The following is a 25,928-nucleotide window of genomic DNA, read 5'->3' on the forward strand; positions in this document are numbered from 1 at the left end:
ACCAGAGAGACCGTAATGGGAACCAGAGGCCACGGGAGGGGCTGCTCCAGGCGCATCCAGCCTGCTCCCCCTCGAGGCTCAGTCAGGGAGACTGAGGCTGGCCCCGTGCGGAGCTCATGGTGGCTCCTTGGCCACCGCCCCGCTCTCCCCACACGCCAGTCCCACAGCGGAGGGCTACAGGGTTAGCCAGCGCTGGACATGGGAGATGGGGAGGGGGGGTGTTTGGGATGGGGCCAGGCGACATCAAAAGGGTTTGTGAAGCGAATAAATAAAGTCAACATGATCGCTTAACCTGCTGAGGAAGTCGAGCCACTCAGGACCCAGGCAGACGAGTGAGTCCGGCGTCCTCTGCCAGCCGGGGCGCGGCGAGGCCCTACTGTGTGTCTCCACTTTCATACTTGTTTCATTTGTTCTCACAAGGGCCCTGAGATGAAACAAGCATCTGATTTGTAGATGAGGACACTGTAATTCAGAGATGTTAAGTCACTTGCGCAAGGTCACACAGCCAACAAAAGAGCAGGCACTTGGACCCAGGTCTATGGATTTCAGGTCTGGGGTCCGTTCCACTGTCCTCCTCCCACCTCACCCACGCTCCCCACCCGAACCCCCATCCTGTAGCTCAGAAAGGAGTTTCACAGGAGAACAGAGCCCTGCCCCGGTGTCCCCACTGGCTCAGCAGGGAAAGAGGTTGGCATCAGGAGTGTGGGTGCCGCCCTAACCCACGGGCCTTTGTCTCTCAGGTGGGTGCTAGTGCCTTGCCCTCTCCCCAAGGTGCCCGTGGGGTTACTGCCCCTTAAGGCCTGGCACCCCTGCTGTCCTCAAAGTTCACCCATCGGCTCCCTACCTTTGCCTTGTCCCCAAAGCCTACCTCCCACAGCTCCTCTGGGAACAAAGGGGAGCTACTGAAGCCCCCAGGGACCACTGAGGACCTGAATGCCCAGCTTTTCCCTGCAGGTAGTGGGGAGCCACAGAAGGGTGTTGAGCAGGGACAGACAGAGAAGAACCAGACTGGATTTCCTGAGAAGCCGTTGGAACCCTCACTCATCTGAGTCCCTTTCAAGACCAGAAGCAGGGCTGAGGGTAGGAGCTAGCTGTGTGTTCACATGATTATATGTTTTTGTGAAGGTTCCAAAAATACAATGTTTTAACTCCAATTGGTTAAGATCTCTGTGACTCCCCACTTTGACCCCCACTGCACATCCTCTTGAGCAGCTCCGGATATCTTTGGGATCCAAGGGAGAGAGGCTGAGGTCTGAGTTTCATCAGCCTTAGGGGGTGTGGACATGTGATCACAGCCCCCCCCCCCCCCCACACACACAGATAGTTCTGCTAGTGCTGGGCCCCCTGGGGTGGAACAGCTTCCAGGGACTCTGCTGCCCCAGCAGGCGCCCCAGCGTGGTGACACCGGCGTGCAGAGCCACAGGTCACACTGCGACATCTGCGTGCCCTGCAAACCCTCGGACTGGCGGTGCGTGGGCAGTGGTGGCGAAGCGGTGTGGGAAGTGGGCAGCACCCGAAGGTGGTCTGGGGAAAGTTCTGCCGACCCTCAGATGGTGTCAGGTGGTAACTGGAAGATTGGGTTCTGGTCAGTGCAGCCTCAAAACGAAAGCTCTCTCCTGTCCTGTCAGGGATGTGCTTAATAAAGCAGCATTCTTTTTGTTTTACTCTTTTCTGATGACAATCACACAAAATACACTTTATCACAAGTCCCGTGTTTTGGGCAAACCTGTGGCAGAACTGCGGACCCCAGATATACCTGTGTGTTAGGCAGCACGTTTGTGTAGGCCCAGGAACCCGTCTCGTCCCCAGGAAGGCTGGCTGTCCCAGGTGGAGTGACAGGCGAAATCTGTTTCTCAACAGGACGGCCCACACGGTACAAGCTCCAGGCCCTCAAAACTTGCTCTGCCCCAGTCTGCCTCAGGGCCTCGCTCGGGACCTGTACAGTGTGCTGTCTCTGGCTGTGAGCTGTGGACCAGAACCAGAGACTCCCCCAGATCCAGGCACCCCCAAGACCAGTCTTCTCAGACATGTCTGCATGTTCCCCAACCCCATGAACTTCCCAGTCTGATAACCTCCCCTTCCCAGGCCTCCCCACATCCAGGTACTTTCCGCAGGTAGTACCTCCGTGGCTGGGCCAGGGCCAGGAGAGCAGGGTTCTGAAGAAGCAGACGTCGGGTCGAACCCCTGCCAGGCCTCTGCAGCTGGCCTGCACGTGCCTGGTCAGCGCCCAGAGCGCGGCCCGCAGACGAACGCATCTGGCAAGACTGCCCTTCCAGGGAGCCGGCTCAGGACCGGGGCCTGTGTCAGTCCGGACCCCTGGCCTCCCTCCTCCCGGCGCTCAGCTGCTGCTGTTTCCCACAGCTCCGTAGGGGTCCGTCCCTCTCCGGGAAGCCCCTCACCTGGGCCAGCCACACCTGTGAGAAACCTTGTGCGGAGTGAGCATCTGTCTCCCTGTGACTTCCACCCACCCACAGAGCTTGGATCAAGCAGAACAAACTCCATCTCCCTCTCACCATCTGGAAGCCTTTACTCCTACTCATCCTTCATGGCCCCAGTCAAACATCGCTTCTCTTTGAGGTACGTTTTCCCTGCTCCCCATCTCACCTCCAAAGCCCAGGCGCTCCCACACAGGGCAGTGCAATTATCCACCTACATGGCCCAGACTGGGAGCTCGTGGGGTGGTGGGGAGGGGGGACCGGATCAGGTGTTCTCTGTGCCCAAGGCAGCAGAGGGCGGTCACTGAGGCTGGGCTCAGCAAAGGTTTGCCAGCTGCCTGCCTGCCTGCCAGGTGAGCCAGCCCGGCCAAGGCCACACCCCAGCCTACCCGCCTCCCAGGTCCGCCCCCATCAGCCCCTGGGGCAGACACCTGGCTCCTGCCTCCCCAAAGCACCAGGCTCTATCTGACGTCTCAGCAACACTTTCTGTGGCTGGCCACACCCTGTTTCTTAAGCCACCCCTTCCTCTGGACTCCCTGGTGCCCTCCCACCTCTCTGGCCTTTTCTTCTTAGTCTTCCGTGAGGGTTCCTTTCCTCCTCCTCCTCCTCCCACCTCCAAATGAACCCCCAGCTCAGTTCTGAAGCCATCCTCCCAGCTGAGCCTCTGACCAATGCCAAGGTCTTTTCTGCCCCTGCAGCACCCACCAACATCCATCTGTGAGTCCCACGGGCCTCTGAAACCCAGCCCTTCCACCTGACATCAGAACGTCTCCCGATACACCTGCCTTTGCTCTCCTTGCATTAGCCCCAGTCCTGCCTCCATTCCAGCTGTTACCCTTCTACCCTTCCACCCTCAGCATCCACTGGGCTTTTCTTTACAAATAACAAAAAACAAACAAACAAAAACCCCTCCTTCCCTGGCCGGTTTGGCTCAGTTAAAGCGTTGCCCTGTGGGCCAAAGTGTCTCGGGTTCGATTCGCTGTCAAGGGCACATACTTCGGTTGCAGTTTCGATCCCCAGCACCGGTTGGGGTTGTGTGGGAGGCAACCAACAGTGTCTCTCACATCGATCTCCCTCCCCTCCACTCTATCTAAAAATCAATGGAAAAATATGTTTGGGTTGAGGATTAACAAAATAAAAATGAATAAATAGATAAAAAAAAACTTTTTAAAGATACTTTATTGAGGTATAATTACATATAATAAACTGTCCCCATTTAAAATATACTTTTATAATTCTTACATTTCTCGATGTATTGAGCTTGTTATTGTCATTATAAACTGTTCTGCAAGTCCCATTCTCAAGTCTACTGCACCTGACAGGAGTGTAGACACGCCAGCTGTGTCGCGTCACCGTGGGCACTTCTGTCCCTTTACTTCCGTCTGTCTGTGTCTTTGCATTTAAAGTACGTCTCTTTTCGGCAGCCTACAATTATTCTTGCCTTTTTTTTTATCCAATCTGACAATCTGTGCCTCTTTATTGGAATATTTATTGCATTTACATTTACTGTACTTATTGAAATGGTTTTGTTTGATTTATTTCAATTTATATAACTTTGCTATTTGTCTCATCTGGGTTTTGTTCCTTAGTTCCTCCTTTCCAGCTTTCTTTTGTGTTAAATGTTTTTTAGTATTCTGTTTTATTCTATTTTTATTGGCTTTCTTCTAGCTATATCTCTTTGCATACTTTTTAATGGTTACTCTAGAGATTATTGTATTTATTGCATTCATATACACATCTTTATTGTATCTTTATGTATATGATATGTGTGAACCCTGAGGAAAAAAACAAAAAAGACACCTACTAAGAAGGGCTCCTGGTGGCTAACTGGACTCAAATTTATAAAAGCGGTCTAGCAGGCAGGGGCTTCTCATGCAAACTGCATTTCAGAGAAGCCTCTGCTGGAATGTTGCCTGCACTGTGTTCTGCCATCTGAGCCAGCCCTTCTAAAGGAGTTCCTGGAATCCTGTTTCAACCAATAGGACTGAGGCTTTCCCCACTGCACTGGAGTTGTACAGCTCAAGCCAATCAGAGCAGTTCTATTCTGGCCAATCAGGACAGTGCCTTTTGGACTAATCAAACTGTGAGCATTTGGAGCTCTCATTTGCATGAGGTCGGGCCAATCAGGGACCAAGGGCAGGGATGCCTTGTCCATATAAGCCAGCTCCCCTTTGGCTCAGGGAGCACACTTACCCTTTCCACCAAAGACTGTGTGTGTCCTGCCAGAGCAGAGCTGTCTACACAGAGAGGGGCCTGGCCCCAGGGCCACCTGCCCCAGGGCCGCCTCACAGCCATGCTGTTTTCACAGCTGTGCTGTATCACACTTGAGCTATTTTGCAGTTAATAAAGTTTCCTTCTTCACCGTACCCAAAATTGGGGATTCGTGTTTGCATTGAATTGGCGCCAATGACCATCAGTTGACATATGTATATATATGCTTATCTTTATCAGAGTCTGCTTAGCGTTAATTAATTACTTAAGGTAAAATTTAGGACTGCTGCAAAATATATTTCCTTTTACCCCATCCCCATTTCCGTTAATGCTATTGTAGATTGTTGTCAATTACATATATACTTTACAACACACACTTTCATCAATTCTAGTTATCTTCTTACTGTAGATTCGAGTTCCATTCAGTTTCAAGGGTTTCCTTTAGAATTTTTTTTTTATCATGAGATCTCCTGGTGATAAATTATGTTATCATAAAATGTCTTATTTTACCTTAATTTTTGGAGGACAATTTGCTAAATGGAATTATCGGTGACAGGTTTTTTTTCCCTCAGCACTTTTATTTTTTATTTTTATTTTTTTTCCAAACCTAGCAAAAGAGCTGTTTACGTATATTTACTTAAACACTTAAGAGTACTTCCTAAGTGCTAGACAAATGTTCTAAGCACTTTACAAATATTATTTCATTTAATTCTCAGAACAATCCTAGGAGGTATTTTCCCAATTTTATAGATAAGGCACAATTTTTGAGGCACAGCTAGGAAGTGATAGAGCCAAATATGTAGCCAAGCAGTTTGGCTTCGGGGGCCATTCTTTTAACCACTAGATTATGCTGCCTCATATTCTAAAACAGCATACTATTTTCATATTAATATAATGTCCTCCATTCCAAAACTGGCAACACTTCTAATGATTCTTTATTTTATTTTATTTTTTTAAGAATTTTTATTTATTTTTTTGTTACAGATATTTTACCTTTTTACCCCATTGGCACCCCCTACCCCACCCCTCCTCCACCCTGTCCCCAGCTTAGTTGTCCATGTCCATTGGTCATGCATACATGCATATAAGTTCTGTGGTTTATCTCTTCCCACCCCCCCACCCCCCATCCCCTCTTCTGAGGGATGTCAGTCTGTGCCCTACTTCCATGTGTCTGGGTCTACTGTATTCCTCAGACTGTTATGTTCATTATATTCCGTATATAAGTGAGATCATGTGGTATTTGTCTTTTTCTGCTTGGCTTCTTTCACTTAGGATAATACTTTCCAGGTCCCTCCATGTCGTCTCAAGGATAAGAGATCTTTCTTTCTTACCGCTGCATAGTACTCCATTGTGTATATGTACCACAGCTTTTTTATCCATTTGTCTATTGGTGGACACTTGTCCCCCAGCACTTTTAATGTATTGTTCCAGTATCTCCTGGCCTCCATGGTTTCTGATGAGAAATCAACTATTAATTGTATCACTGTTCTGTATGTAAGATATATTACACACACACACACACACACACACACACACACACACACACACACACCCCTTTTCCTGGATGCTTTCAAGATTTTCTCTTTATCTTTTTAGCTTTTTTCAGTTTGACTATTAAGTGCCCAGAAGTGGTTTTCTTTGTGTTCTCCCGCTTGGGATTTGTTGAGATTCTTAGCTCTTGAAGTTGGCTCTTTTTTCCACTAAATTTGGGGAGTTTTTGCCCAGTATGTAATCAAATATCTTTTCCTGCCCTTTTATAGCTCTCTCCAGTCCTTAGGGCACTCAAATTACACACATTTTGGACCTCTTGATATCCGTCAGGTCTCCAAGGCTCTGTTCATTTTTTTTTTTCAACCTTTCTGATCTTTTCAAATTAAGTAATTTCTGTTCATCTATTTTCAAGCTCCGTGATTCTTTTTTTTAATGCCATCTCCAATATATTGTTGAGATCAGTCAGTGAATTTTTTATCTCAATATTGTACTTTTCAGTATTGGAATTTCTATTTAGGAATTTTTCTGTTGAGATTCTTTTTCTCTTTACTCATTAAGACCACTTTTTTCTTTAAATCTTTGAACATATTTTTCTTTTATTGTTTGTATAAAAGCTGCTTTGAAATCTTTGCTAAATCTAATATCTATGCCCCATTCAGAATCAGTTTCTAGTTTAGTTATTTTTCACCTGAATATATATAGGTCATATTTTCCTGTTTCTTTGCAGTCTAAAATCTAGACATTGAAGTGGTTGTGGGTTCTGTTGTGCTCTTCTGATGGTTGTTGTTGTTCACTCTGGGGGGCAGCTAACGGGCCTAAATACAAACTCTGTCTCCTCCACAGTGTGCAGCCTCGGATATCTCTGCTCAGCTCCTATAGCTCCTAGCGGCTACTCTTTTATAAGCCAGGGGTCCCTCTACACCTCTGTAATTTGGCAACTATCCAAAGATTTGAGCAGTTTATAGTCAGATTTTGGTGCTCACTTTGATGTGGTTCCATTGTTTCTGTAGATTCTCCCCTACATTTCCAACTGCTCTGTCAGTCTCGGGCTCTGTCCTCTGACACATCCAGCCATCAAGGCTTTAGCTTTCTGCTGTGTACACTACACACAGGTTGGGAAATTCACTGTTGTTTGTTTGTTTATTTTAGAGAGAGGAAGGGAGGGAGGGAGAAAAACATTGATTTACCGTTCCACTCTTTTATGCATTCATTGGTTGCTTCTTATATGTGCCCTGACCGGGGACTGAACCTGCACCCATGGTGTATCAGGACAGTGCTCTAACCAACCGAGCTACCTGCAGGGCTCACCGAGTGTTTTGAAGCAGCACATTCATATAATTTCCAGTCTAGTGGAGCTCTGTCTTTCAAGAGCAGCTTCCTCTCCAGCCCCTGCCTAGTTAGTTTTTCACCAGATCCTGTAGCATTTGGCTAAAGATATGGACAGTTTGCGCTCAGATTTTGTTCCTGGGCTCTCTGCAATTCTGTCATTTCCAGAGTTTCTCCCTTAAACTTCCAGCTGCTCTTATAGCTTTAACTCTACTTTCTGCAGCCTAAGGAGGTGAAGCTGTGGTTTTCTACCTGCCTGAGCACTGAGGTTTGTGAGCACCATCATCAGTCTTACCGTTCAGTTGCGATTTTTCTTTTCTTTTTCTTTTTTTGTTAATTGTCACCCAAGGATAATTTCCCATTGATATTTAGATAAAGTGTAAGGAAGGGAGGGAGGGAGGGAAAGAAAAACATCAATGTGAGAGAGACACCTCAATGACTTGAGTCCCATATGCACCCCGGCCGAGGCTGGTGATTGAATCTGCAACCCAGGTACGTGCCCTTGACCAGGAATTGAACCCATAACCCTTTGGTCTGTGGGCCGACATTCTAACCACTGAGCCAAACCGGCTTGGGCCAGTTGCAGTTTTTCAAGAGTAAAGAAACTCGCCTTCAGCTTCTGTCTGTTCTGAGACACTTCCCAGGAACTTTAAATGATTGTTTTAAAAAATTCTGTCCGGATTTCATAACTGTTATCTGCAGAAAGGTTCACGCGAGCTTCATGAAGTTTCTCCCACTGCATTCTTTGCAGAACTGCTAGAGCATGTCGCTCTCCATGCTGAAGACCCTTCCAAGATTTCCCACTGCACTTAAGATAAAATACAAAATTGTTAGTAAGACCTGTGACACCCTACAAAAGGTAATGGATAGACCCCTTTAAGGTTAAAATTTCCTGTAGATCCTCTAAGGTTGAAAACTTATTTTTATCTGTAATATTGCCTAAACAAGTCTGTGCCAGCACAGGTTCTTGCCCTCCTCCATCCCCGTCCTGGGGCCTGGCACACACTGAAGCCAGAAAATGGGGGCATTTGGGAATGTAGCCAAGGTGAAGCGAGAGACAGAAACTTTCTGGCAAAACAATGCTAAGAGGGGCCCCATCTGGGCACTGCAAATGGACAGGGTGTCTGTGGATGCTTTGCCATCAGCATCCAAAGCCCCTTCCTCTGCCCAGGCCCTCCAGAGGCGGAGGAGAAGAAAATGTATGACCCAAAGGGGGATGGAAACCCAGGAGTTCAAGTCTTCCAGGAAAATAACAGGGAGGGGAGAGGGCTGGCACAGAGGGCTGGCGCGGGGTCCCCTAGAGCAAAGGCCAAGCTGGGGCAGGGCCTGCAGCCCCTCCTAGTCTCCCAGCTCATCTCAGGGAAGGGCAGGTATGGTTCAACCCTGAAGTGAAGACTGTTTATACTTCCTCCTGATTTCTATTTTATTGTTTTGTTTTAAAATATTTTTGCAATTTTTCTGCAAGGAAAAAAATGTTTATTATTGACTGTTCTACCCTTCCATTTTTATTCTCAAGAACCTTTACAAACACAAAACTTAATATAAACTAACGTCTATATCTGTCCTACAACCATAAAGCGAAAACAAGTTGACAAATGAAAACCATACAAAACTACAAAGCCAGCAAAATTCATGTTAGTAATGTCAATCTACTGCGACCGACGGGGGACGTTTTGCTGAAACCACACCTCCGACTCCGGGGCTACCTGCCACATTGCAAGTTCTTCAGCCTCTAAAGTGCCCATCACCACACACGGCTCGCTGCTCCCAAATTTCTCTCCCTCTGAACTTCTGGGATCCCTTTGGGCCAGAGGCCCTGCGCCACTTGGACTCCCGCAGCGGGAAGCAGGCCTTGTGTCCAGCGCCCCCTCTGTCGCTCAGTGCCCGCGAGGACAGTGCCGCAGTAAACGAGGTGCTTTCATTCCTTCGACCCCTCCACTTGCCCCACCATTTACTGCCCCAGGATGGCGTGAAAGTCTGAAGAGCTGCAGGGGGGTTGTTGGGGAGGGGAGTGAGGCCCCAAGGTCAGAAGGCTGGTGAGCCTGAGAAAGGCTGGGGACGGAGAAGACACAGGGTGAGAGGTGCCAGGTCGGAGACATGCCGTCGGAAGCCTGGAACCTGGGGTCTGCTGACGCGGGCTCGGGGAGGGTTTGCAATTTGAATACTTACCTCAAAGAGGATAAGCTTTCACTGGAAGCGACTGAGTTGCCTTGAAGTGGCAAGGCCAAGAGTTTTCAGCAACTAGCTGGGGAGGGCATCAGTGAGTTCGGTTGAGGGAAATAAAGTTCCATCTGTGCACATCGGGGCTGTGACGGTCCATTGAAACCTTCTGTAGATGGGAGCATTCCTCATGCCAGCAGGGAGGTCCGTACACCTGCAGGGGCCAACAGTGATTCGGAGTCCTAGGGGGGTCAGGATATACTTGTATTTTTTAAAAAATTGACACTACAATGCAAAATACCATTGGAAGAAAACTGGACAGGGGAGACGGTGATGTCTGTGAACCCCCGTTTGAGAAAGGCTGGCCACTGTCCGCCTCACCAGCCTCACCAGCCCCATCACTCATCACGGCCCTAGCCCTTTGGTGACCCTTCAGTCCTTCCCACGGGCCATGCTCCTTTCTACTCCGAGGCTTTGAATACCTGTTCACTAGGCCTGAAATGGGTTTTTAGCTTCAAATATATTCAAATTGTACTTCCCCAAAGGAGGCTTGCCTGAGATCCCAGAGCAAAGTGGGCTGGCTCCTCCCTCTTCCTAGCAGTGCCCCCCCTGCAGTGAGTGCCCGGCCAACAGGGGGCGCCCAGTCAATGCTAACGGGCTGAATGAATGAAGGGAACTGTGGCCTGAGCTCAGATGTAATGAGAAATGACTCAAAGGTTGTGGTTTCAAGCCCTAGCTCTGTCACATTTTAGCTCTGGGGACTTTGTGATGACACTGATTTCTCTGGGCCTCAGCTGCTTCCTCTGTAAAAAGGGCACGCAGCACACTGACACTGTCCTAGCACACTCCCCTGAGCACTGGCCGGGCCTCGGCGCAGGCGCCGCCCGCTGGGGCTCACAGCCCACGGGGTGACACCCAGCGAGACACAGCCTTGGAGAAAGTGTACAAAGGGCTGGCGGGAAGTGTAACACAGACATCACAGATGTCATTTAGACTGTCTAATAGTCACATTTTAAGAAGTAAAAAGAAACTGATGAGATTAATATTTTACTTAATTCAGTATATCCAAAATAATAACATTCCAACATGTAATCAATATGAAAATCAACATAAAATTCTTTACATCCTATGTTGTGAGTCTTTGAAATTCATGATGTATTTTATACTCACTGCACATCTAAATTTGGCCACTTTTCCATCACTAGACACACGTGGCCAGGGTCTGTTGCACCAGACAGAGGTGGATCCTATGTAGGGTCAGGCATTTGCCAAGAGTACTTCACGGGCGCTGTGTTCTCTCATTAGGAGACATAAAATGTGTGGTTTTCTCTCTTTTTGTGATACTAGCAGCCACAGAACTAAAATTAATTTACCCTTTTTCCAATGACCGAGGGTCATCCTTAGGAACAATAAGTCACATTCAATCTGACCTTTTAAAGCTGGTTCTTTTATTAATCTTTGTTATATATTCACAAACCCTCGTGTGAAGGATCTGAGTGGATGGCAGGGTGGTAGCTACTCAGCTGCCTACAAAACCCCGACCAGAAGCAGCTGTTGTTAGACGGTCCGGCCCCACGCTCTTCACAACAGGCAGTGACAGAAAGGGCCCTCTTCTTTCCTGCCAGGCTCTGGGCCCCAAGGCAATCTGAGGTAGGTTTTGAAGGAATACAAATTTACCCCTGGAGCAGGAGGAGTCTCTGTCCAGGCCCAAGGGACAACCTGAGCCAGGGGCTGAGCAGGAACACACGGGCTCAGAGAAGGCAAGCGCCGTGCCAGGGTCACACAGCCAGGGAGCGGCGGGGCTGGGCTCCGAACCCCGACGGGCTGTTCTGTCAGGCTGAGGGCTCCTCATTCACGCTGCGCAGACTGCTTCCGTCCTGACCGCTCATACGCGGTCCTCAGAGTCGGGTCGTTCATGACGCTCGTCCACCCCCCTTCTCCATTCCGAACCTGCCGCTTGTGATCTAAGGGAGACTGAGAGAAGCCTGTGAGAACTGTGTTTTGTACAAAACCAAGGGAACCCGAGCCTGCTGCTCCCCCTGTAGTTCTGGGCCTGGGCCTGGCGGGCTACAGCTATCACACACTGGCTGAATTTTTCATTTTTATCTCGATTCACGACTCTTCTTCTGGGTTGCTGACACTGCCGGCCTCTACAATGTGTGGAATGACTTTATAGACATGTATTTTTTATTCATTTAAAATCCACAAGGCTGAGCTGTCTACCTACAAAACTGTAATTAGATGTGCTAAGAGGGGGAAAAAAGCTTCTATCTACTTCAAGTGAAATGAGGAGCTCTGGGCACCAACCCACCACCCGGTGAGGCGGCCGAATGTGTATTGCAGGAGGAGGCGGGCTAAGGAAATTCATCTGCCGGGTGTTAAGAAACATGGAAATTAAGCTAATTAGGCTCCTAGGCTATGTTTCAGCACGGTGTCCATGCCACCAACCAAAGCACCTGAAACACTTGACATTTGTTTGGAGTTTTTCAGAAGTTTCAGTCCTGACACATCCTCGATGTGGACAGGGCGAGAAACTGTCCCGCCAGAGCCTGAGACACACGACACAGGAAACCCGCTGAGTGACCGACTCCTCCCAACGCGCGAGGCGCTTTGTGAAGATCGCCGAGTGCTTTTTGAAAAATGCTTCTCTCTTTCACACTGTCCAACCCTGGGCGTGCGTGGGTGTAATCCCCACATCACAGGTCAGGAGTGGGATTCAGAGATTAGTGGCTGTGCCCAAGGCCAGAACAGGAAATGGTGTTAACATGTCTCAGGGACCCTCGGTCACTAGGCAGTGGCCTCCCACGGGACAAATGGGAACCAACACCGATGGCGCAGGCCCCATACAAACAGAATGGCGAAGGCAGACCTCTCTCCGAGTTTTTACAGGTTAAAAAATGGGAGTCCTGCCCTGGCCGGTTTGCTCAGTGGTTAGAGCGTCGGCCTGCGGACCGATGAGTCGCAGGTTCATCCCGGCCCTGGCTGGGGTCGTGCGGGCGGCAACCAGTCTATGTGTCCCTTTCTCGTCCGTGTTTCTCTCTCTTCCTCTCTCTCCCTCCCACTCTACCTGAATAAAAATGGAAGAATGTTCTTGGGTGAGGATAAAAAAAAATTTAAAAAACGGGAGTCCTTAAACGTACACCGACTTGACCGGGTCATCGCGTCCGGGCTGACGTGGGGCGTTCGGAGCGACACTTCTCAAGAGGAGATGCTGGCTGCACCTGCCACACGGCCAAAACCCAGTGCGCTGTCCAGTATCTGCCCTGAAACACGAGGGACACAGGGTGCACCTCTTTTTCAGACACAGATCTTTTTTTTCTAAACAAGAAGGACAGATTAAAGAGACTCAAACACGTATCACTACAGTCCAGCCTCAGTCTAACCGAGTTACTGCTCTGCTCTAAAACCCGGGAAGGGTACCCAGGCGGTGCCCACTGCATGCACGCTAATCTCTGGGTTTGGCACCAAGTCCTTCCCATTGGCCGCAATTCAGTTTCTCCTCTCACCCTTCTTCACGTCCACTGAGACCCCAAGCACAGCAAAGTCCTTGCTGTTCTGCAGACACACACGGCCTTGCCGCTGGCCTTGGCCATGCAGCTCCCTCCATCTGTAATGTGAAGTCTGACATAGCTTTTATCTGCATTACCCTCCATGAACGTGCCCTGACCCTTGAGTCAGAATAGCTTTCTCCGCACTCCACGGGATGGGTGTGCATCCTTCCATCATGTAATTAACACACTGAATTATAATGGATATATAACTATCCCCTCACCTTCCACTAGAGAAGGTGGCAGAGGTCAAGGCTTATTCAACTTTGTATTAACCTTGTTTAGGGGAGAGAGAGAGAGAGAGAGGGAGCGAGCCAGTTCAATAAATGCAGAATGGCTGGCTGACTGAGAACAAGGTTTTCTTACTTAATTCAGCTTCAATATGAAATTCAAAACAATGAAGAAGACAGGACTCAAACATAGCAGAGAAATAACATACACTTTTACTCTCAAAATAAATACTAATCAATTTTATTTTATAAATACAGATGCTGCGTTTTCTTCCAATTACCAACAGATCAGTTTCACATGCCATTTATTATTGGTGGTGGTTTAAAAAATTATTTAAATAACAGGCTAGGTCAGGATAAATGGGCACCATTAGAACTGCTAAAAAAATATAGCTGGATACAATCTTCCAAAACTAATATTCTGAGGGGGGAAAAAATCTCTGGAATTTCTAAAGTGGGTAAGAGGAAGTGGAGAGCGAAAACACAATCAAATTTTCATTTGATAACATTTGCTGGCTGTTAAATGTGTCTCAGCCACATGAACGCTGTCGTTCAGAAATGGAAGTGAGCTTTCATTTCAATGTATATCCTCAAAGCAAATGGGATCTTTTTAGTGTTTTACAAGACTAATTAAGAAGATTAGGAGGTGATAACTCATCCCACACTTTGGCCATGGCCACTTTAAACAGAGGCAGAACGAACTCTGTAGCACTGGAAAACGTTGGACAGTTATTTCTGGAGACATGTGATACTATAGGTTCTACCCAGGTCACAGCAGAAACTGCAGATATCAAAAATGTTCAAATGAAAACAAAACGCAAACCAAACAAATCCGAACCTAGGTGGTGTTTTGAGGAGTAACATCATTGGACAACGTGGATCAAGTGCCGGCAACTACGGATCAGTTCTGAGCACTGGAGTCACATTCACGCAGGGCTCCGTGTTGGGGGGAAGCTGCGAACCCCAGAATCAGGTAGTCACAAAGAGGGCCGGGCGGACGGAGCCCCCGAGTCCCATCCGGTCGTGTGGAACCTGAGATGAGTGGGCCCTCCATGCCCGCTGCCGGAGCCAGGCTGGAGGCCGGCGGCTGGCACACCTGGCTCTGAGTTTGGCATCAAGCTTCAAGTCCACTCCCAGGTCTTGGGAAATCAGTCACGTGATTCACCTCCCACTGTTCAACACTTAACACTGTCCTTCAAGAACATTTGGGGGGGTACTGTCACCTCACTGGAGGGCCCCCAGACCAGTCTGACGTGTATCCCAGGCTGCGTACCTCCACCCTCTCCGACTAACGTGAATGACAGTACAGGGCAAAGCTGCGCCTCGACCGCCGGCTTCTGCTCCGGCTTTGGGGTCGTCCCACCTCTTACGGGGAATTCACACGGATTTCTGCAGATCCAGTTAAAGCTGTTAACTGCTTGCAGGTTGGCAACCAGGTCTGTCTGTTGGGCAATGATTCTGTGAGTTCTCTCTACGTGGAAAATAACAACATGAACTATTCCGTTTCACATGTGGCTATAAATAAAAACCAAGCCCAGGACAAAATATGAGAGTATGAGGCCTGTGAGCTAGATGTATGGAGGACAAACGCGGCCACCAGAGAGAGCACTGGGAAGGCGTCTGTGTCGCTGTGACAATCTGTAAACTCGAATGAAGTCAGTAGCTTAGACACAGCCCCGGGTTTGTCCAGGCAGGTCCTGTCATGACCAACACATGGAGATGTAGTCCCAAGAGGAATTCAAAGCTGAAAAAAAACCAGGTCGAGCGAAGTACACTCAATTTTTATTCTTCTATACAATACATGGATACATGGATAAATTTTCCTTAAAGAGCTTGCGACCCTGAGGCGATGTCCTTGGGTATATAAAATATAAAGCAATAGCAAATGAAATCTGAGCTCCAGGAATGACAATTGGACTTCAAAAACATAATTTAATATTTATGCAATTGCACACATACCTATAGTATTCTATGCCTCATCTAGTCTCTTAGTCAACGACCTCAACGGCCTCACAGCCTGCTCATTGGACAGCCTGACTCTACATTATTTCATCACATATAGTGTCTTAATTCAAATTCACATGGGATCCACACTAGGGCTCCGACTGGTGGGTGCACTGCCAGGGAGCATGCCCAGTTCTGACTGCAGCCTCTGCCACATAAAAGCTTTGGCCCTCAAAGGGGATTGGATGCCATCTGACTATAGCAACCCCGGGGTCCTTGGCCCCTGGGATCCACCGAAGACGAGATTTCTCACCTAACTGGAGGGCTGATAAGAGGAGGTGGAAGGTCAGAGCTACAAGAACCAGTGAATCTGATGTCCTCAGTTTTCAGGGTGCACAACCCACCCACTGCACAATGGGCAACAGTGGAACCTCTAGGTTGCCCATGGAGCCTGGGGCAGGCAGGGGCAGGTGGGCCTGGGTCTAAGGAGACTATTGTGCTTCGTATTCATCAGCCCAGTGGATGGCCAAGATCCTTCAGTAAATGGTAGAAATCTTTTTCTAAACATTCAATTTTCCCAAAGTTTTATAAACTGGTGAGGGCAAATGCTTGAGAAACTAAAGGTGAGTTCATTATATTATTTATATATTATCATCTTCCCTCTGAGGATAGCATAGACGTGTAAATAAAAAAGCAGACACAAACCTGTAAGGGACTTGAGCTAGACAGTGACTCTGCCTTAAGCAACGGCCAGGCCTGAAAAGCAAAGCTAACTCTGCCTGGTCCACTGACGCACGAGGACCCCGAGTCCCTCCTTCACCCACAAAGTCTGTTTCTCTGAGGAACGCCCTCCATCAATATTTATTTTGTCGTAATCATTACAAAGGGTAACCAGTGCAGCGTCATCCTCATTTTAGGCGGAACCGCGTCCTGGTCCTACCGCCTGCCTGTCACTTCACTTATCAGAACTCCTACGTGGACGGCGGAAGCTGGACACGTTTTCATTCAGTGCATAGATCCTTCGGGAGAACTCTTCAAACTCCCCCAGAACCTGCTCGTCACACTCCACGGCCACAGCGCTGTCCACTGGGATGCAGTTAAATGCCTCGAGCTGATCACTGGAGGTGACACCTGTGGCTTCCATCCCGATGATTTCTTCTGCTTGCTCCACGGCGCAGCGGAGCTCAGCTTCTGAGACGGGCTGGAACTCACCCGGAAGCTGGCCGCTGGCGGTGCCCGCCTGCTCGCTGGGTAGGAGAGAGCCATTCACTGTGGCTGGATGCCCAGGGAGGGCTTCTCCTTGTTCCTGGCTGGTATTCACACTCCCGTGGCCTCCAGTTAAGCTGTCACCTAAATCGACTCCTTTTTTCTGGTTTTCTTTGGAGAAGTCCAAGGAGGTATCCAAGGAGGAGGACAGAGGTGTTGTCTTTCTCTCTGATTCTCCCAGGAAGGGGATGGTGGTCACAGGCTGGGCTACTGCGGAGCTGTAGCTGGGAGGGGGGGCTCTGTAGTGGAGTCTCTCGTTCTCCGAGCTGGCCCGTTTTCGGTGTCCTTTGTCTGGCGAAGGGGTGCCCTCGGAGAAGCCCACATCTGCACCCCCAAATAGGGAGCTTTGTCTCTTTGGAACAGGGATTGCACTGGAGGTGTGATGTCTGTCGCTAGAAGACAAACAGAAATGAGAAGTTAACATTCAACTTCAGGACTCAGTTTTAGCCTTCTGGATCCAGAGACAGGAAATAGCATGTTTAGGTTTGAGATAAAAATTGATAATAATCACTCTTGGTACGAACTGTAGTGTCCAAAGGGAAGAAACTACCCGAGGCATTCCGAGTTCAACTCTGGCAGCTTCCTGCAAGGAGGATCAGGACACAATGACACACGTGCAGAGGAGAACGCCCAGGGTAGGACGGGGGACAGAAACCATGTTATATGAGGAAGAGTTGAAGTAACTGGAGGGATTGAATCTGGAAAGAAAAATATGTAAGAGATGTAATCAAGTTTAGATATCTGAGGGGCTATCTGTATTCTTATTCTTGTTTTCAAATTCAACTTATTTACCTTCATAAAGCAGGTCCCCTTATTTGGCAGAGAAGCTGCGTGGTTGCCATGGTACCTCAAGGAAGCCGTGGCACCCCTGGACGGAAGCTCATGCCTCATGATGGGATGATCAGTAGCCTCTCCAATACCCAAATGCTAATCACCTTGGGTTAGAAAACTGACAGAGAGAGGATGTTTTACTGAAAACCTGACTTGGGAAATGACTGCTCCTTTACAAGGCTAGTCATACTCATTTTATAAGCTCGGTCTTAAGTACTTTCTTTCAAACTTGAGATACTTCTCTGGAAGATACTTCTGGCCAGCAGTAATAATCATTAAGCGATACAAATTTTAGTTTCTCAAATAATCTCATGCACGTCATTTCATATGGTCCTTACAAAAACCTTGTCAAGAAAGCAGAGTATACATTACTACTCTTAAGTCTGAAATAATAAATAACAATTAGATAATGGAAAGAGAGTGTCCAGACCTGGAAATAATGGTCTGTTGTATACGGTGCCAGTGAAACCACCCTGAGTACTGATCACAGTTCTTGTACTTGGATGCACCTCGCTCAATGTAACTCAAGGAGCAGACTGGGCCAGAGACCGAGGGAGGCGGACACACGCTCCCTGAGACTCGTGTGTTCTTCAGGTGAGGAAACCACATGAAGAAGTGGTTTGCACGAGGGCGACCACTAGGCCTGAGCGGAGGGTAGACCTGAGACTGCCCCAGCTAACAAACCGCCCCTGCCCGTGCGGGGCCTCGGGATGGGACACAAAGGCGAGACAGGCAGGCCTGCCACCCAGGCGCTTCCGGTGCTGTGGGGGAGAGTCCGCAATCGCTGAAACAACACACGTCGCAATGGCTCCTTCTAGTGCTCCTTCTACCTGCGTCCACAGCCGCAAGCCCTGAACCAGCTCCTGCTCCTTCCCTCAGATCTTCTCGGACGCTGGGTTACCCCTGGGATCTCAGACGCCGAAAGCAAGGGTTACTCTTCTTGAGCAAAGGCAACCACGAGGCTTCTAATCCATGGGTCCGTCAGACAACTCTGCTCGGCTGTAAGTGTTGGTGCCAGGAGAGATTTCATAATTAGGGGTGGTCAGTGGGGTGCAGAGAACTGGGCAAGCACACCAGTAAATTACTGTTTTTAGTTCTCAAGAAAAACAAGACAAAACAGCAAAATCCGCTGGCCTTAATCTAGGTTTCCAGTGAATATGTCGTGAAAATTCGCAGTAACTGGGTGAGCTGCACATTTGTGCGAACCTTGTTGTTTTCTCTCTACCACTTGCCAGCAGTGTGTCCCTCTCTACATGATTTCACGGGGGGCCTAGGTAACCAAACCAAAACAGAGCATCAGCACTACCCACAGTCTATTCTGGGCAGTTTCCACCCCCGCCTAGGAGGGGTGGGAGGCAGTAGGGGAACCGGGCTGGAACAGTGGAGGTGACATTGCTGACCTGGGACTGGACGCCAGGTTTCAGCCACTCGTGGCTATGAAGGGTGAATGCCATGCACCCCCCCCCCCCCAATCCTGCTCTGCTTTCCTGCTGGGCTGGTAAAAGGCCGAGCACGAGCAACAGCCAGGACAGAACAAGCAGGGCTCACGGCCCAGGGGAAAGGGGTTTGTAGTCCTCTGTGGTTCTGAGAACCCTAAAAGCGCTCCTCAACTTTGTACAACAGAAGACTAATCAAGTGTGACATCCGTCCCGGCAAGTACAATGGGACGGGAAGCCCATTTTCCTGAGCAGCCTTAACGCTGAACCCACCCTGTGAAAAGGGCAGGCGGGTGAGTGGGTTCTGTGGCTTGTATAGGTTGCAGAACCTACATCTGAACCACATTCGCTCTGACTCTAGAGCCCACGCAGTCTGCTGTATCCCACGTGAGAAAAACCATGTTCATATTCAACAACATTTGCTAAGTGCCACTTGAAGCTACAGGCCTTTTCACTGAAGTCCAGCCTAGATCTAAGCTCTGGGGTGCTTCTCCTATTTTAAAGAACGGGTTCCTAGGCTTTTTTTTTTTTTTTTTGTACGTGCCCCTAGCGGGAACCGAACCCCAGACTCTGGTCCGCAGGCCGATGCTCCAACGGCTGAGCCAAACCGGCCAGGGCAGGTTCCTAGGCTTTTGAGAGGTAGAGGCTTTGATATTTTCTGACACCCTGATTTTGAGATAGTCTTCTCCATTTCCCTGGAGTTTTTATGAGAATCTAGGTAATGATAATTTGAGATACAATTTGGAAAACTCCAGTAACAGTAAAATGTGTTCCCTCTTAAGAACGGTAAGAACATGTGTAATTAAGGATAGGCAATAAAGAAGTCTACACAGCTAAAGTTTACCCTTTAATCAGCAGATTTGTCTTTTTTCCTCACTTTTAGCCATGTGCTGTAAAACCTTTCAAAAATTGTTAGTAAAGTTTTTCTTATAATCTTAAAAAGAGCAAGCTGAACAAAAAAGGTATTTTCTTTTTTAAAAATTGATTTTTAGAGAGAAAGAGAGGAAGGGAGGGAAGGAGAGAGAGAAACATGGATGAGAGAGAACATCGACTGGCCGCCTCCTGTGTGTCCTCCCTGAGGATCGGGCCCACAACCTGGGCATGTGCTCCGATCACCGGTGACCTCTTGGTCAACCACTAAGCCACACTAGCTGGGCAGGGCTTCTTTTTTTTTTAAATGTTTGTTTCTAATTTGCTGTGTTCTTGTAACGTAGATGTCTTGAGAATTGTGTGCAAAGTAAAAGTAAACAGGATTTCAGTGATGGGCCAGCAGATGTCCTGGGCATAATATGCTTTATTATGAGTTCTATAACATTAGTTTTGGCTGCTCAGAATTAACTCTTTTTCAGACTAAATTTTTTATTACTTCCAGGATCTTAGCAACAGTTCAGATTTTTAAGGTAGTTGAGTGCCAAACAGCTGAAGTGTTGAATGATTACATTAAAATATATACAAACACACATACATTTTTAATTATTGTAATAATTTTCCCTGGAAAATTAAAAAATATAAACCATATGAAAAATAAAAATCACTCACAGGGCTATTACCCATCAAATAACCGCTGTTAATTTTGAATATTTTCCTTTCAGACTTTGATTTTATGTGTGTGTGTTTAATTTTAAAAGACCAAACAAATCTAGAGATGTGTTTGTGGTACATTATATACAACTCTATATCCTGTTGTTGGATGTTTTTACAATCTCTTGGTAAACAATTCTAAATGACTGCTCCATTGACTAGAATATCATAATTTGCTTAATTATTCCCTAGTTTCGTTGATTTAGGGTATTTCTAAAATTTTACTATTAAGAAACTGCTGTGAGCATCTCTGTATAAAAACATGAGACAGATTTCTAATAAAATTTGATATTCATATTTAATAGAAGGTTTCCAGACAAAACCTTCATTTCACATTTCAGTAGAAGTTAAATCCTTACCAGAAAAAAGGAGCTTAAAAATGTAAAAGATAGCAATTAAAAAGGCAAATAATAGACCAGAAAGAAGGCCTAGAAAGTTTCAAAATCCCTTTTGTCTGATTGCAGTCTGGCTTTGTGATGATTTCATCTGGATGGAAGAAGAGGTCGAAACGCATAGATTTCCTAATTATGTGATCAATTTCTAAAGGCGTTGACAACTGATTTATCAAATGAAATTAGTACGTTACTTAAGTTGCGATGAATAACTTATAGGGATTTCTACTCTTAGAAACAACCAGAGTCAACGTGGGTGTTTGGGCGGAGTGGACGCAGCAGGAGACGTGGGAACTTCTGTCTATCACTCAGACTAGCGAGTGGGGGGCATGGAGCCTGAGGTTTAAGCAACTGAAGTGAGCCCCCCAGTTCACTGCACACATTCGCCTTATCAGCCCTTGGCCTTGGTTGGGCGTCTCTTCCAGCCTGGCTCAGGTCCAAACTGGAAACCTGGAAACACGACATCTGGGGTTTAATGCTGCAATTAAAAGGAATTTATTAAAAAACAACAACCCAAAGATATTGTAATTGTAAATTTACTAGGCCATGGTTTAGTGGGACACGGCATAGAGTGTTGAATACCTGAACCACATCCGGCCTGTTAAATTACTTAATAATAAACCTTTTGCTATAGGTAAGAAAGGATATCCTAGGGTCACAAACAATAGCATGACGGGGGAGACGCCACGTGGTTTGGAGTTTAGAGGTCAAGGAGAACAGTCTGGTTTAAATTTGGCTTCTTTGGATCATATCTTCTCTGATTTCTGGAAATGAAGGTTGTTGATGTCTTTCTCATTTCTCAGTCCTCGTTTATGCGGTCAGTTACCTTTTGTCCCCCTTCAGCTGTATCTGGAGGGAGTGGTGGTGATAAGAAAGGATTTTCAAAGACCTGGACTCCGCTCCTCGCTCTGCCACCACCAGGATCCGAGCTGGAGTTAGGACTCAAGGTTGAACTCGCCACTTATTAGTTCTATGACTGTAGGCAGTCACTTAATCTTCTCTCTGCTCCAGTTTTCCCCTTTGTAAAAGACATTGTTGGACCACGGTGAGGAGTAAATAAAACAGTGTACTTCACATCCTTGGCAGCATGCCTGGCATACACTGACGGCAGCAGCCGCTATAATTGTGGTTGCTGTCATTATTATTAGCTTCCATGGGCTTCAGATTCCCAAAGTATTATTCTCGTTTTACAGAAGGGGTAACTGAGGTGCAAAGACGTGAATGTCTTGGGCAGGAACACAGGGTGACGGGTGGCAGAGTCCAGAGCTCCTTCCTCCTCCTGTTTCCCCTCTGCAGAACACCGTGTAAAGCAGGGACACACAGAAGCACCCCCCGCCCCCGACTTCTGCACATTAGGGAGCGAGCTGCAAGAAGCAGATAAAGAATTAAGGGTAGTGTAAGAGTTTTGGAGGAAAAGTACTAAATCAATCAAGAGAGTTATTCTGCCCAATGTGAAACTTCATTCCAATTTTTTTCTTTTTTCTTGAGGACCTGGCGTGGGGAAGGCTTTGAATAAAGTAGAAATGCTCAAACTGCCTCTATTTACATGATCTACCAAATGCTTAGGGACTGTAAGAACTTCCCAGAATCCTTTGTGGTACATTCCAGTTGTCCCCAAACCCCTGATGCATCATTTTTTCTGTATGAATTTAGCTCCAGGGGCAGAGTTTTTGTAAGAGGCATCATTTCGCTATTTCCCCAGCGTAACTGAGGAGAAGCACGTTCAGAACTTTTATACAAATACCTGCTGTGAAGCCAACCTGGAGACACCAGTTCATTCCACTCTACCATCCCTGCCCCACAGCCTTTTCCTCCTCTCTCTCTTAGCTGGTTTTATTGCCTGAAGCTACAGCCTCCTTTTACAGAAAAGGATTGGGAGGGGAAAACAAGGTAAGAAAGCACTGGTCTACAACGTGTCCCGTTGCCACATCTCCCGTGTGTAATACTCCCAAACTCCACATGAGCCCCACTGTTATAAAACACAGAAACTGGGGAAGTGCATTCCTCTGAACCTCTGTTTCCTCTTCTGTAAAATGGACACATCCACCTAACAGTTGTCGCAACAAGAATTAAATGAGATATGCAAACAAAATTCTTATTACAATGAGTAGACACTCCGTAAATTATTAGTAATAATAAAACAACAGTACCTCACATTTGTAAAGTACTATGGCGTAAAAGTACTCTGTCAACAACTTTATGTATGGTCTCATTTAATCCCACATCGCTGTGAATTATGAATACCATCTTCATTTTACAGATGAGGAAACCGAGGCACAGAGGTAATTTAACAAAGGCTGTCGGACTGAACAAACGTTAGTTCCCTTCCCTCCCAACCCCTAGGACCTGCTGCTGGGAAGCCTACACTTGATCTCCATCTGAGGGAGGAGTGGAATCGGAGGGATTTGGGGTCCAGTGGCTTGGCACCTCCTGCACCTCCGCTTGACCCCCTGAGACATGTCAGGCCGTCCCAGGGACGCTGATGCACTTCAGGCCTCGATTCTGCCCAGAAATACGCTCAGACACAAAGCGACATCCGTGTGGAGACTGAGGGGACAATGAAACAAGCGGGGGTGAATGTTCAGCCACGTGAACAGGGTTCCCCTGCTCTCAGAGCCACTCGTTTATCTGTCTACAAGCGGGTCTCACACTGCACAGCGTCAGGAGAGAGTACGATTCGCGGCCTCAGAGACGTGTCTTTCCCTCCTACAAGATGTTTCCTCTGAGGAACATTACTAGATCACAGCTGGTCAAAATGCTAAATCTTGATTGTCTGGATCCTGGCCAAAATCTACAGCTACAACTCCGTGGAATAAGAATACTTAAAAAGAAAAAGAAAAAAAACACACACACGCACACAACAACACACAATATTTTAAATAACATCTGATCTTCTTCTCTCTCCCCCTTGTGGAAGCGATGACCTCATGGCAGCGAGTCCTCTCCACGGAGGTGTTTGAGTTGGTTTACCGCCATTAGAAATGTTTGAAGCTCTCGGTTCTGCTCTGCGCCAATATCATGTCAACTGTGCTAAAAAGCAATAATAGTTTCTCACCTTCTTAGAGATTACTGCTTAAATAATGCAGAGCAACGACAGGGCTGCGCGCTGCCAAGAGCAGGTTGCCAAGGCAAAGCCGAGGTAGAATTACGTCTTTTGGCAGCTAAGAAATTATGACATAAAGTTAGTTTTTTCAAAAAACAACCTCCATAAATTAGGCTACTATCCTTTTTCAAAATCCAGCAAAGGCTGGGATTTATCTTTCTCCGCTCTGTCTCACAATCGAGTAGAAGCACAGAGCCTCCTCTGGGGAAAGCCACCTTGAGCGGCTAGATCTGATCTCCCGGGAGGAGGCCGGGTGAATCGTCCTAAGCAGGCAGTAAGTATCCTGGCCACAAGCACGCAGTCCAGAGGGCTCTCGCCATTACCAGATACGTGAGAGTGTTTAATCTTTGCCCTGGATGTTAACAAAAACGAGAAACAAAATAAAAATAGAAATAATCTCGGGCCAAAAGCATTGGCTGAATTCTGTGCCAATGGTCACTTTCCCCTGGGCTCGGCTTGAAAGGTTTCCTGCCAAAGTCTGACTAAATAAAAACAGAGTTTAAAAGGTATAAATGAACAAGGGAGCCTTTACATTTTCTTTAAACCGAGGGCTGAAGGAAAGATGAATTTCTGAAGGACAAAGTTCCAGAGGCAAAGGATAAAACAGGCTGAAGAAAGCCATTTCCCTCCCCGGGCTGTGTGATGCGGGGCCATCAGGCCTCCACGGCCTGGGCAACGGGGCCCGGCCTGGGAGAGGGGGCCCAGCCAGGAAGAGGGGGCCCAGCCAGCAGGCCCATCTGGAAGCCAGCTCCGTCTCAAGAGCGAGCTCCCTGGGATCGGGGAATAGAGAACGATCCTCCAGACAGACACACAGAGGTCCCAGGAGGGCGGGCAAGTCAGCCACTTCACCCACTAGCTTTCACTTTAGGAAATCATCACACAAATGAGTCTACTGACACACAGTCAGGCAACACACAATATGAGGACTGTGAGATGGTCTGTAAAACAGAAAGAGATGCCAGGGGTGATACTTGGGGACCCCTGGAAGTGTCTGGGAAGCACTTAAGACACGGAGGTAATAAAGTGTTTACACTGAAAACTAGAAGAAGAAAATAATACTTCTAGTTTTGCCAAGGAAACTAGAATAACCCAGGCCCAGCAAGAACCGTGCAGGGAAATTAAAATCGCAGTCAGAGAATGCTCTCAGAACTTAGAGTCCACCGCAAAGAGCTACAGGAAGCGCGGGCTGCAGAGGCCGTGCCGGACCGAACGCAGCGGAGGACCCTGCGGAGGCCGCAGCCGCCGTGCTCCCGGTAAGCTCCGCCATGGCCGAACCTCGGGGCTTTAGCTGTGTGCTATTTTCAAAGAAAAGTGGATAGCTCTGTGCCCATTTTCAGATATGCTGGAGGTCTTTGGAAGAAGTGCTTGGATTACATTTACCTGCCAGTTTTTACAGTAACTTTTATTTTTAAAATACTTTTTTATTGACTTTTTTAGGGAGAGAGGGAGAGTGAGCTAGAAACATGGATCTGAGAGAGAAACATCAATCAGCCGCCTCCTGCACGCTCCCTACTGGGGATGGAACCCGCAACCCGGGCATGTGCCCCAACTGGGAATTGAACCAGGACCTCTCAGTCCATGGGATGATGCTCAATCCACTGAGCCACACCAGCCAGGCAATGCATTTTATTTTTATTTATTGATTGATTTTTAGAGACAGACAAAGGAAGAGAAAGAGAGAGAGAGAGAAAGAGAAACATGGATCGATTGTTCTATGTATTTATGCATTCATTGGTTGATTTTTTTTTTTAAATATGTTTTTTTACTGATTTTTAGGGAAGGGAGGACAGAGGAAGGGAGTGGGAGACAGGGATAGAAACATTGATGAGAGAGGCACAGTGACTGGCTACCTCCACATGCCCCTCACTGGGGATCAAGGCCGCAACCTGGGCATGTGCCCTGACCAGAATCGAACCAGTGACCTCTTGGTCCATGGGTCGATGCTCAACCACTGAGTCACACCAGCTGATTCTT

The 25,928-nt window shown here is 47.5% G+C and overlaps 1 protein-coding gene across 13 annotated transcripts in view; it reads right to left on the reverse strand.

The window, feature by feature from the left end:
- Positions 1–15,185: 15,185 nt before the first annotated feature.
- The window catches only part of UVRAG (UV radiation resistance associated), a 291,381-nt gene continuing 280,638 nt past the window's right edge, over positions 15,186–25,928 (reverse strand). For 3 of the 13 annotated variants that reach the window (XM_036258243.1, XM_036258242.1, XM_036258244.1), the window contains one exon: positions 15,186–17,003. In XM_036258243.1, coding sequence (XP_036114136.1) covers positions 16,301–17,003 — 703 coding nt within the window. In that variant the 3' untranslated portion in view covers positions 15,186–16,300. The remainder of the gene's footprint in view (positions 17,004–25,928) is intronic. The other 10 variants (XM_036258236.1, XM_036258238.1, XM_036258239.1 and 7 more) reach the window with 6 other exon arrangements.

Source organism: Molossus molossus, unplaced genomic scaffold (assembly GCF_014108415.1).
Source record: "Molossus molossus isolate mMolMol1 unplaced genomic scaffold, mMolMol1.p scaffold_m16_p_13, whole genome shotgun sequence".
NCBI classification, from domain to species: Eukaryota; Metazoa; Chordata; class Mammalia; order Chiroptera; family Molossidae; genus Molossus; species Molossus molossus.